Genomic DNA, 12,272 nt, shown 5'->3' with positions numbered 1-12,272 from the left:
GCCCATATGCTGCACCCTTGCTGGCTTCTTTTTTTTTTTCTTTTTCCCACCACAACTCTTCGGTTAACTGAATTTGGACGGTAAAAAGACAGAAAATGTGGACCCACTCACCAATGTCCTCAACTAAATTACTTAAACACAAAAAGGAGATTTAAGTTATCAAGGACATAAGAGTTATTGAAGCCAACCTTCAGCATATGAAAGGAGAATTGATAAATCATGAAATAACTGCAAGCAGTTTGTTCAATTTTACTCTTGGCTTTTACTTGCCTTTCCATGCCCAGTCCTGGTTAACGTCCCGATAACCAGGATCAGGAAATCTCTTAAAATATAATCTATCTGGGAGCATGAAGTAGGTTAAAAGATCTCAGAAGGTCAAGCAACCGATCTAAAACAAATTCAAGACCAGACTAGTAAATAAGTCACGGACATCTGCAAGTCATTAGGAAAAAAAAAAAGATAAAAATCCTTTTCTAAAGCCTTGGGCCTCCAGTAAACCACAGAGAGAGCCATTATAAACAAATGGAGATAAACTAGAAAAAGTGGCCGGTCTACCAAAGATTACTCAATAAACACATCCAAAAGGTCACAATAAAATTTAGACCATCTAAAGCACTGCTGGCCTCAGATGAATCAGACACACGAGTCAGTGTTCACGATTTGAAATAACGGCCTTCATGGGAGAGAATCCAAGGCAACAACCACTGCTGACAATAACAACACGAATCTGAAAACATCTTGAGCCGCGAGAGATGGAACAAAAAAAACAACAACAAAAAAAGCGCAAGTTTTTGGAAGTGTGAGGCCCATTAGATGAGTGAAAATAACACAGCGTAGAAGAAAAAGAAAACGATGGTGATAGTATTTTATTAGCTTAGAGGGATTGGTGAAACCGTAAATCCTGAAGGGAGAAATCTCTCTGACCTTAAGCTTAAGTGTACTTGGCTTGTGCAATAATCTGAATCAGTATACGTAGCCTAGCAGTGAATTCCTAAAAAAATAACTAAATATATATATATATTTTTTTAAATTAAGTTTTGGAGTGGCATAATCAAAACTTATCTCTGTATCACAGTAATATGCTCTGGATGACCTTCGTCATCGATGCTTGAACCTCTTCCAGCGTGTTATATTTAAAATGCTAAAATTAGAATTTTTCTAAGAATAATTCACCAAATTTCCTGCAAAGTGATGTAAAACACTTATTACACATCAGCAGGCATTGCCTTTTTTTTTTTTTTTTTTTTTTTTACATAGTGCCATGTTGTTTTCAATAGTTTTTCAGTCTTAACTCAAGTATTTTTCTTTTCTTTGATGTAACACATTTAAGTGCGGAAAAAAAAATTATCAAAAAGCAAATAAAAAAAATTATGAATCTTAAAAGGAACAAAATCTTTTTTACTGTGCTGAGTTTAGTTCGCGCATAGGAAATTATACTTGCTAAAAAGCGACATGAAAGGATCCTACAATATGTTTTTTTTTTTTTTTTTTTTTTTTTTTTAAGAAGAACAAAGTTTGTGACAATGCCGGCTTTCAGCCTCCAGTCACGGGAGTCCAGCGCATATGGGAACTAAAAATGTGTTTTAGTGTACATCAAGGCAGCCCTTATTTCACAAGCAGAACTTGATGCTATCTGCGTAAACAAAAGTAGATGACTGACAAAAAAAGGACGCAGCCCGAGCATCACATGTTGTAGCATGAAGCATCACATGAAGCAGAGAAAAAAAACCCATTGTGATCCAATCGGAGGGAGGGAGTTGGGTCATATAATGGAGGCCCTGCAGGGATGTTGTTTAACACTTCTTTTCTCAAAAACGAATCCAATGGTTTTGGGCGGCTTCGCCGTGGCCGGAGAGTCATCTGTCTCGCTGGCCACTCGAAGCGGCGCTTCGTTCTCTGGAAATCCGGGTCAAGACTGGGAAACGTTCCGCTCCTGTGCAGAGAGAGACGGGCCTGGGCTCTCTCTGCTGGCCACGGCTCGCAGGCCCCTCTGTTTCCTTCCAGCCGTGCGCTAAACGAGGCGGTTTTTCACATTAAACTGCCAGATTTACCACAAACCGTGTTTTTTAGGAAAGCGACATGCTTATCAAATTTACAACCACTCCGAGGAACCACAGCTTGTTGAGCAATTTGGAGACACCATATATCAACGCAGGACCTGCAGCTCAACACTCACAGGGTCGTATGTCTTTTTATTTATTTATTTATTTATTTTTTAAATTAAAACTGGTTACTCTATAAAACTGACAACATAAGAACTATAATTTCAGTGATAGTTCGAAAGGAAACAAATGGAAGTGTTTTTTTTTTTTTTTTTTTTTACTGCTTCTGACTAACAAACTTCTTAGCTTCAATGATGGGATTTCCTGCCGCCTCTTATCAGTTAGATCCTAAAACAATGGTCACTGCCCCCACGACTTTCTGCACCAGCCTCATCTAAACGGGGATGAGGGGGGGAGGTTGTTGCCTCGAGTGACCAGATGTGTTTTTCTGCTCCGGAGTCCATGAGGGCAAATGGAAAATAGAAAAAGACAGAATGGCTTCAGTTAAAATGGCCTGGAGGTGTTGATGTCACCACCTGCAAAGATAAAGCTGTCAACAGACAGCATTGTGAGGTTCTTCAGCATTACTAAAGACCTTTAAAATAATAATAAAAAACAAAACAAACCCCAAGACAGAAATGTTGCTATTTTTTTTTTTTTTAACTTTAAAGATATGGAAGGTCATACAGATTTATTTGAAATACATTTAGCTTGTTCCATTGATTTTCCATTGTTTGTGAAAATATTTAATTCCCTGACAGTAATATTAAGTTACTTTTGATTCATTTCTTTGAGTTTGACTTTAAATCAGATCAAACCTTTCCTGTTTTAGGTCAGTTACTATTATTATTAATATTATTTTATTTTTTTTAGAGATTTTCTTTTCAAACTTTCAGAAGTTTAGATACATTTATGTAACAGTGTGACAGTGTACACAACTTTCCAAAAGACATGATGCTTTAGCCTCTGCTCTCTCATATAATTAACAGGAAATGCTGTTATCAGGTCCAAGCCTAAGTGAAATCTTTCCTATTTATGTTGCTTCTGGAACATTTGCTTCTTCCCTGCTGGGTGGCTTTTCAGTCCATATCTGTACAGGACTCATTTCACAGTAGATAATTATATTCTCATTTTCTGGTAGATCCTTGGAGCTCTGTGCCGCTGAGTGCATCTACTTCCTGGTATGATAGCTGGAAATAACCACTGAATTTGCACTTGCATTTTTAAAAAAAAATTTTTTAAAGCATGAATGTGGCGCCATCGGGCACCTGTAATTTCCAAAGCTCTTCTTGTAACGTCCTGGGTGAGAGTTTATTTTCCCCTGATGTCACACCAGGAAGTGGCGTTTTTACTGGTACCAACTTCAAACTCATTAACTCAAATGCGGTGATTTTGTTTGACAGAGGAACTCAAGGTGTGAGATGAAAGCCAATGCATACGTGGTTTTCAAAATTTCTACAAACGAATCAAAGCAACACTCCAGGTTTGTTTTTGATGAGGGGAATAGCGTTATAACATGATGCACAGCTCAAAAAAGTACACGATACTGCGGTTATTCATTCCTGCTCTCCACAAAGCCGACCTGTATGCAAGAGTGACTGGAAAGTCACTTTGTCATAAGATGTGGAGGAGATAAGAGCAGAAACAGTCCATACAGAGTTGTGCAACGTGACGCTTTTCTTCAGCAGGTACATGTTCAATTCAATCATGACCAAAAGCAGAACTGAGAGTTCAATATATACAATTTTATTTACATTGACACTTGTAAAAGCAACATTTCAGATTTACACAGTAACTTTAAAGCTGTAAATAAATACACAGAGGAAATGCAGCAAGTAGATGAATGAAAAATAGTCTGGCATTCAATAAGGCTCCTTTCCCAATTGTATAATTTTGTCATCTTCAAGGTTTTCTGATCAGATCTGACCATTTGGAGCAGAGTCACTGGAGGAATCTAGTAAACTTGCCAAATGCAGAAACAATTGGAATTGGCCAAAAATGAAATCCTTTCTGTTAATCACGTCATAGAAAGAAGAGCAACATGCAGATTCTCTGGTTGGGTCTATATAGGGATATCTGTGCACCTATACGAAAATAAAGCATAATAATTTCTGTATCGCTGTACCGCTTCTTCATTAGCATAAACATCTTCCAAAGTACTGACGTTACTTTGTAATATACGCACATATGTATTTACAAAAAGATACGAGTAGTAAGACTGTGGGGTCTTTAGTAAGCTAGATTAATCTGTAGTAGTGGCACCTCTTAAAAACTCGCGCACGCTCATTCACACGAAGGAGGACGGGGCACGCTGGCTCACGCGCACGCACAGACACACTTTGCTCACGCAAACAGGACACTTTCCACTCCTCTGAACAACACTCACAGCTGGGAGAGATGCCGGGACCACTCCAGACGAACCCCCCCCACCCGAACAGAGGAAACAACTGGACAAAAAAAGAAAAAAAAAAGGAGAAGAAGACGACGAGAGGGACGGCAAGGAAACCAGCTACTGGCCGGAGAACAATGAGACGGCCAAACACAAGAAGTTCTGTACCGAGTGTCACCTTCTGAACGCATAGCTAGGAAAGTGCCTGTGTTGTTTTCTGCTTTTCTCTCTCGCTCCTGTCACCTCAGGGAATACTGCAATCCACTTAATGGCATATCACATCAGGTTCAGCTTGTCTTAGTCGGAGAACTACACTGCTAGCATGGGGTGACACTCCAATCAGAGTTGGTTAAAACAAACAAACAAACAAAAAACTGTTTCCAAACTGACGGATTGGAGGAGGGAGGGGGCGGGGGAAGCTGTGAAAACACATCTGAGAAATGGCAGTACCTACCTCACGCTTGTAAACATAAACAGCGGGAGAAAACAGTTATATACATCTTTACAAGAGATCGATACCTCTCGCAGTCCAGCTGTCGGCAACGCAACGAAGCATAAAGGGTCGCATACCATATCTATATCTATGCTGCAGCTGCAGTCATGCACTGATCGTGGTATTTGCTAACAAAAGTCACAAAAGTCGTTTGCCTTCTAGGTGCTGCCGTCCCGGATCTACCTCCTAATGAACTCGAAGCACTTATGGATATGTCGTAGTCGACCATGCCGCCTAATAGCTTATATAGAAGTATCTGTGTCATCGTGTCTCAATCAAATTGGCCCCCAAAAGTATCTTCTTCATACAGCATAGATCTGCACAGTTGGAAAGTAATACTGACGATGAAAGTGATCAAAAAAAGAAAAAAAAGTTGTATTATTTGCATCATGTGATGTATGGAATAAAGAAGAGTTTAAGTGCCTCAAGTGCTTTCTTTTCCAACCCAACAACTGCAACAGTCAAAAAAAAAAAGAAAGAAAAAAACCGCAAACGATGCTCCATGACAGAAAAAAACAAAACAAAACAGAGAATAACCAAAACAATAACACCAAACGTAAAAAGAAAGACATCTGCTATATGTGGACTAATCCCCCCCCCCATCCTCACCTTGAAACAAATAAAAAACTAAAATGATGAAACAACTTTAATGAAATGTAAAGGAGACATGAAAAAGTGTAAAATAACCAACCAATGTAACAGTGTAATAACATAATGAGTAATGTGTGACGGCCGCCCACCCTCAGCGGTGCCTTCAGAGTTCTGGAGATTGGGAGCAATAGTCCAGGTGTCCTCCCAGCACTGAGCAGGCAAGAACAGCGATCGCAAAGATAAAAGCCGTTTATCCGCGGACGCTCTCTCCTGTGAGAGGCGGCGCTTACTCTTCTTACAGCAACCTTCGCTGGTGACGGGGGACAAGGGAGGTGGAGGGCGGAGGCGGACGAGAAGTAGTGGTTTGGATGATTTGTGGCAAAACATCACAGGCACTTTGAGGCAGCCAAACAAGTCCGGCGGGTCCTTACACCCACTCGGCCTGAAGGATTGTCCCCTCCACGAAGACTTCATGCTGAACCAGTAAGGGCTGCGTTGGAGCGCTCTTACTGCTGGCTGAGAAAGAGCTGAGAGTTGCTGTGCTCTGAGAACTGGATTCCTCCCTCGCTCTAGGCAACACGGGGAGTCTGGAACTGAAGTTCAAATAAATCTGAGAGAGAGAGAGAGAGGACAGGGGGAAAAAAAAAATCTGTTGGAATGGATTTTCAGACGATTTAATTTGTGGGAACTCAGTACTTTAGATTTCTTTTTCTTTTTTTTAAAGCCTGACTGTCTAAGATATTTCCAGAGATTTGCAGAAGTATTAACTGCACTTTGATGATTACACATTTGGTTACGCTGGCACCACAAACTTAAGTGAATTTTAATGGGATTTTTTTTTTTTTTTGGTTTGCACACAGTGCTACACACAGTGTAGCACACGATGGTGAAGTGGAAGAAAAATAATACGAACGGATTAAAAACATGGAAAGCAGTGGCATCCATCATTTGCTTTCATAACCCCCTTAATATCGACGCAGTTCAGTTTGAAAATTTTTCCAGTCTGATTGAGTTGGAGCTGTTCTGCAAAGAGGAACGAGCAGAACTGCCAACGCGTCCAAGTGTAAAGTTAGCAGTGAATTAGCCAAAAAGGAAAGATAATTGCACAGTACTTTTTTATTTTTTGATTAGTCAAAAAGTTTGAGAACTGTTATTAACCTTCTTTCCTCTTAATATTTACATATTTTGCCGTTAGAATCACAGTAAAATACAGACTGACATTTGTTATTGCAACGCTGCAAAATGTTGCAAAAGTTTAAGGAGTTTTTTTGTCCAAAGACAACACTGCATTGTGAGCGAGCGTGGGAGAAATCTTCTAAATGCTGCAAACGTGTAATGTTGCATTTGAACGAGGGAGAATAAACGTAAACAATTTACATGAATTTTCCTCGTCTGGTTTTACATTTCTCATTAGCTCACAGTTTTGTGTTTACAGAACAAGACGTGCCGTTGAGAGCGAAGGCAAATCAGGCCGTCGTCTAGAATGGCGATAATTGAGCCAAAGAATCTTGCTCATGTTTGCACTTTGTAAGGGAAGACTATTTAGCAAAGGGCCTGTTGATGTGAAGCTCATACCCTGAGGGAACGTCAAGGCTTCTGGAATGCAGGAAAACTGTCACGAGGCAGACAGATTGCGGGACTGTTGCTGAGACGCTTCTGTCGTCACGACTGGCTACACGTTGCATCACGCAAAAAATGAGCTGCAACGGGTCCACCTTGTCTGTTTCCATACACTCAAAATTATTCTACATATCCACAAAACATAGGTTAAAGCTAAATGGGAGATGTTTCTTATTGACTGTAGGTGTTGTGGATCAGGATGTAGATTTTTTTTATCATGGAACTGTAAATTTGGTGGCCCACGATCTCTGTAGAGTGTGCCATGAGGACAAAACTACTGCTTATACATGTTGTGCAATATATTTGAATTTTTATGAAAGGGACAATTGAGAAACACATTAGAAATAGTCTTGGTAAATTATTTAATTTACCCCTAGTTTTGTAGTTAATGCCTATTATCATGACATATTTGATTATGACATGTACAATATTGTATATATATATTTAAATAATAATGGTGCGTTCACACCAAACACGTTTTGAGCGTTAGGAGCCTCTGGTTTGTATAATGATTCGTTTTCCAGCCCTGTCGTCCAGCTAAAGCTGGTCTCCAGTTCTCCAAATAAAACCAAAACTTTCAACCCTTAGAAGTCCTCCCGATACTGTTGAGGAATGTGATTTTGATCTTTGTGCAGTTTTAGACAACAGTGCAGAAATCGGTGAACCTACATGTTTAGTGGCATCCGACAGCTGTTGCTCAATGCTCTCAACCACCTTCGTGAAGGGGGGTCTCTTGAAGGGGTCCGCATCCCAGCAGGAGCTCATGATCTGATACCTGCAGCCAGACAGAAAACAACATGATGCACCTTCAGCTAACACAGAGCATCTTCTGTCCAGTGCTGTTTCATCAAAAGATCCTTGATTAATCATTTGCTATTCTTGTGCGCGGCCAAACACAAAAGGACGTGAGCGGGCTGTGACTCAACTCCTCGCTGTTGCATGCTTGCATGTCATTTTAATCAAACCGCAACATCTCTCCGCTTGATGATTCGTTTTGAAGACCGTCACGTTCCACGGCAACAGAAAACTCACATTTCGCTGGGTGCGAACTCCGGAGCGTCCATCCGGTATCCTTCTTTTATCTGTTTGTAGAACTTGGCGTCCACAGGCATACCAGGATACGGACTGTTTCCTACGTTCAACGGGAATCTCAGGTTACTTTGTGCAGTTCTGACAACACCCACATAAAAAGCGCCGCGGATGGAGAAACATACCCAGTGAGAAGATTTCCCAGAGCAAGATGCCGTAGGACCACACGTCACTCTCAAACGTGTACACGCACTCAAAGATGCTTTCTGGGGACATCCACTTCACCGGCAGGCGGGCCTGAAACAGAACACCTCAATGAATAGGTGCTGCACACAAATGCAGTTCATCTTTTATTTTTTTTTTTCATCTCAAATACAGATTTGACAGAAAGTTTAATAGGCAAAACAAGCAAAGTGTGAAGAAGCTCATGGCTCTTTGTCTGAGGTTTGAAAAGAAAAAGAAAAGAAGAACCTCGGAAAGAGGTCTGACATTAAATCTGAAAAATTAGTAAAAAAAAAAGAAGAAATGTTTAATTTAATTATTATTTTAGAGGTTATATTTTTAAGAGAAAGGAGCAGCAACCTGAGAACTCAGAGTTCCTAATGATTCATTTTTAGTGGTTTAATGAAATGCTACATTGGCTAAAACATCTTGTGCTGTTTTTCTTTTGAAAAAAGGAAAAACCTTTGTGCTCAAGAGGTTTGCTCCAGAATAACAAATGGCCGCATAGATGCAATTTAGAAAAGCCAAACCACATTGCAATTTTCTGGCTTACTTGGGAAACTATTCACAATGTTGAACATTTTAACGTTTCCCTTCAGTTCCAACCACAAACTTTTCTGTACTTTATCTAAATTTTACAGGATAGATTCATACATATTTTACTTTGTGTTGTGCTTGTTTATTTTTTGTTTTTTTTTTAGCTAGATCCAAAACCAATGAGAATCTGGACTTTGGGAGATTTTGATAGATCAATAATGTAACCATTCCAGATTCTGAACTCATTTCAGATTTGACCTTTAATTACTCTGTTTTAACACATTATTTAACTCTTTCACTGTAGCTCTCCTGCTGGAGGATGTACTCCAGCCTGAATCTGTTGAAATCCCTAACAGGACTTCCTTTGAGGATTTCAGCGCATTCAGCTCAACCAAAAAGAGAAATTTTAAACTCATCTGACAAAAGGAGCTGCTGTGATGATCTTGGCTGCTTCCCTGATTAAAGCCCTCCTTGCCTGGCCTGTTAGTTTTAGTTACACGGCCAGGTCTTGATGAATTTGTGCTTTGTTCTCTCCAGTTTTAGATGATGCTTAATAATAATGTTTAAAAACCCAACCCTGCTTTTTCTCCGCTCTATCCTCTGCTTTCCTTGGTGTTACCTAATGTCCTGTAAAACTCTCAAGTCCTTCACAGAACGGCTGAATTTCTACAGAGACTAAATTACAAGACAGCAATAAAGAAGCCCTTTTTCCATTTCCTGTAAAAGGACTGATGCAACCTTTGTCAAGTCCCTCACTCACCAGGGAAGGTAGTCAGGGTCTGCACTGGCTGACTTGTACAGGGGTCCATCGTCTTTGTGAGTGGAGAAAGTGATTTGCCCATGATTTTTTAATAAACGGGACTAAAAAATAATTTCTAACAGGAAGAGTAGAAATGTGGGATTTATCACTTAAATTTGAGGGATTGTGATTGATGAATTGCCAGAGCCAAATCAGAGGCTTTAGGCATTTAAGATGAAAAATGTTTATGAAAGTGGCTGAATTGAATGGGGGTGAACACAAATGCCACACTTTTATTTACTTTAGTTAAAAAAAACAAAAAAACAACACAAACCGTTTTACGTTCACTTCACAATTATCTGCTTACTTTGTGTTTTATCACAATAAAGTCTAGTAAAATATGCTGGAGACTGCGGTGGTACAATAAAAAAAAAAATCTCAGAAACACTCATTTGGTAAAAAAGTACTTTTCCCGAGGCACTCGAGAGTTCGTTGTTAGATTTGTAATTCTTCATCAAGGGCATCCGAAAAGCAAAGAATCGTGTCTTTGTTTCTGAAGCGTCATACCCTCGGATCAAACTGCCGACATAAATGTTGGCGAACCACAAAGTGTGAAGAAGTTCAAGGTTCTTAAGAGTCTTGTCTCGGCCTGAAGTCTGCTGCACGGTAATGCTGAGTCAGCAATTGTAAGTCAGTATCGTAACTCAAATCCCTGTGTGTGCATCTTCCAAGTCATAAATCACAATCCAATCGTTCTGTGATGCCACTCAAAACAAAACAAAAAAAAAAAAGAAAAGAAAAAATCCCAACATTTGTCTCACATGGTGATCAGGCCTAATTCAGCTAATAGCTAATTCACACTGCTATGAATCTGACTTGCATCCACAACTTTTTGCTTGTTTGCTTCTTGTATTTCAGCTGGGACCGTAACCTCATGTCGGCTCTACTTACGTTGCCCTTGACGACGTAGTTGGAGTCTGTGGTGATGTCCCTCGCCAGGCCAAAATCACAGATCTTTGCCACTCTTCCTTGAGTCAGCAGGATGTTCCGGGCGGCGAGGTCTCTGTGAATACACTGAAACAAGACGCGGCACAGTAGTCACAAACGAGCCTCTTCTCGTAACAGAATTGGAATATTTTTTTTTTCCGTGCCGGACTGTGCAGCACACAGCCGCCGACATCGATACGCAAGCTCTCTGGACACAGTATCTGCGCCTCCGCAGGGGGATAAATCTTTCAACAACATGCTCAAACACGCGTTGTAGATCCGTTTACTAGCTGTGGAAATGCGATCAGTTCTTCCCATGACAGGCACGCGCGTGGCGTCTGGTTATCAGATGTGACGGAGGGTTTAACCAAAAAGAAAAAAAAAAAAGATAAAATCTAATTCTGCAGCTGTTCATAGAAAATCTGCAAACTGTGAGAAGAAGAAGCTTACATTTTTGGAGGCTAGGAACTCCATGCCTTTGGCCACTTGGTACGAGAAGCTGAGGAGATCCTCGGTGTCTAGAGACAAGTCGTCCTCATCGAACATCTCGCCGTCTGCATCCGCTTTGAGGTACAGGCCACCTGATGGGGGAAGGAAAGGGTCAAGAGAGATGATGGTTTCATCTCTGTGTTTAAAGTTTTTTGTTGTTCTGTTTTAAGGACAGTTGAAGTTTGATGAATGGCTGGCCGGCTTGCCTTTGCGTAGTGACTGTCTCCGCTCCGAGGACGAGCTCGACGGTGAGTTGCCAGCGACAGAAGGCCTCATGCTCATGTAGCCGTTCAAGCTGTCACTGTGAAGAGGAAAGGAGCAGTCTGGTCTGAGCTGAGTCCTGCTGTCCAAAGACTCTCCCACGCACGATCTGTATTGAAAATACTAGTACTCTCATCTTTTTATTTATTTATTTATTTATTTATTTATTTATTTATTTATTTATTTATTTATTTATTTATTTATTTATTTATTTATTTATTTATTTATTTATTTATTTATTCTACTTTTTCCCTCCCATCACAAATCACTTTTAAAGCAGAGCCTCACCCATCTGCAGCTCTCTGTTGTGTGAAGTTGCGGTAGAAATCGTTCTCCTTTAGCTCACAGGTGCTGAAAGATTCTCTCTTTCTCCGGAGGAAGTTCAGAAGGTCCCCGAAGCAGCAGTATTCTGTGATGACCAGCGTTGGTCCTAAAGATGGAGAATCAGGTCTCATCAAAATGAGCTTCCAGAATCCATGACAGGAGCAAAACTATTTCCCATTTCAGCCATAAGCTATAGTGTGTTTTATTTGGGATTTTATGTGACAGACATAGCGTATAGTGCAAGTATTACTTTTTTTTTTATTGTTAGCAATGTGGCTAACATTGCTAGCAAAGCATTGTACTGACAGCTGTAAGGTGCAGTGGGGATCTATGCACATCTAAAAGTCTTACATTTTTGACAACTCACTTGACTGGATTAGAAGAATCTTTTAAAATCAACTTTCTGATCTAGCCGACTCTACATTTAGATTCAGACTCCTGCTTTACATTCCCACACGTGGTGTTGGGAGCATGAATATTTCTGCAAGGCACCAGATCTGTGCTACGTTAGAGGACTCCAAAGCCAAATCTCAACTAAATAAATCTGAC

The 12,272-nt window shown here is 40.2% G+C and overlaps 1 protein-coding gene across 4 annotated transcripts in view; it reads right to left on the bottom strand.

The window, feature by feature from the left end:
* Window positions 1–4,859: 4,859 nt before the first annotated feature.
* The window catches only part of kita (KIT proto-oncogene, receptor tyrosine kinase a), a 54,061-nt gene continuing 46,648 nt past the window's right edge, over window positions 4,860–12,272 (bottom strand). For 2 of the 4 annotated variants that reach the window (XM_044128262.1, XM_044128263.1), the window contains 8 exons: window positions 11,688–11,829; window positions 11,345–11,508; window positions 11,100–11,230; window positions 10,614–10,736; window positions 8,350–8,461; window positions 8,168–8,267; window positions 7,805–7,910; window positions 4,860–6,125 (listed from right to left, as the gene is read on the bottom strand). In XM_044128262.1, coding sequence (XP_043984197.1) covers window positions 5,943–6,125; window positions 7,805–7,910; window positions 8,168–8,267; window positions 8,350–8,461; window positions 10,614–10,736; window positions 11,100–11,230; window positions 11,345–11,508; window positions 11,688–11,829 — 1,061 coding nt within the window. In that variant the 3' untranslated portion in view covers window positions 4,860–5,942. The remainder of the gene's footprint in view (window positions 6,126–7,804; window positions 7,911–8,167; window positions 8,268–8,349; window positions 8,462–10,613; window positions 10,737–11,099; window positions 11,231–11,344; window positions 11,509–11,687; window positions 11,830–12,272) is intronic. The other 2 variants (XM_044128264.1, XM_044128265.1) reach the window with 1 other exon arrangement.

The sequence above is a fragment of the Gambusia affinis genome, linkage group LG10, assembly GCF_019740435.1.
Source record: "Gambusia affinis linkage group LG10, SWU_Gaff_1.0, whole genome shotgun sequence".
Lineage (NCBI taxonomy): Eukaryota > Metazoa > Chordata > Actinopteri > Cyprinodontiformes > Poeciliidae > Gambusia > Gambusia affinis.
This window is presented reverse-complemented; position numbering and strand designations above follow the sequence as displayed.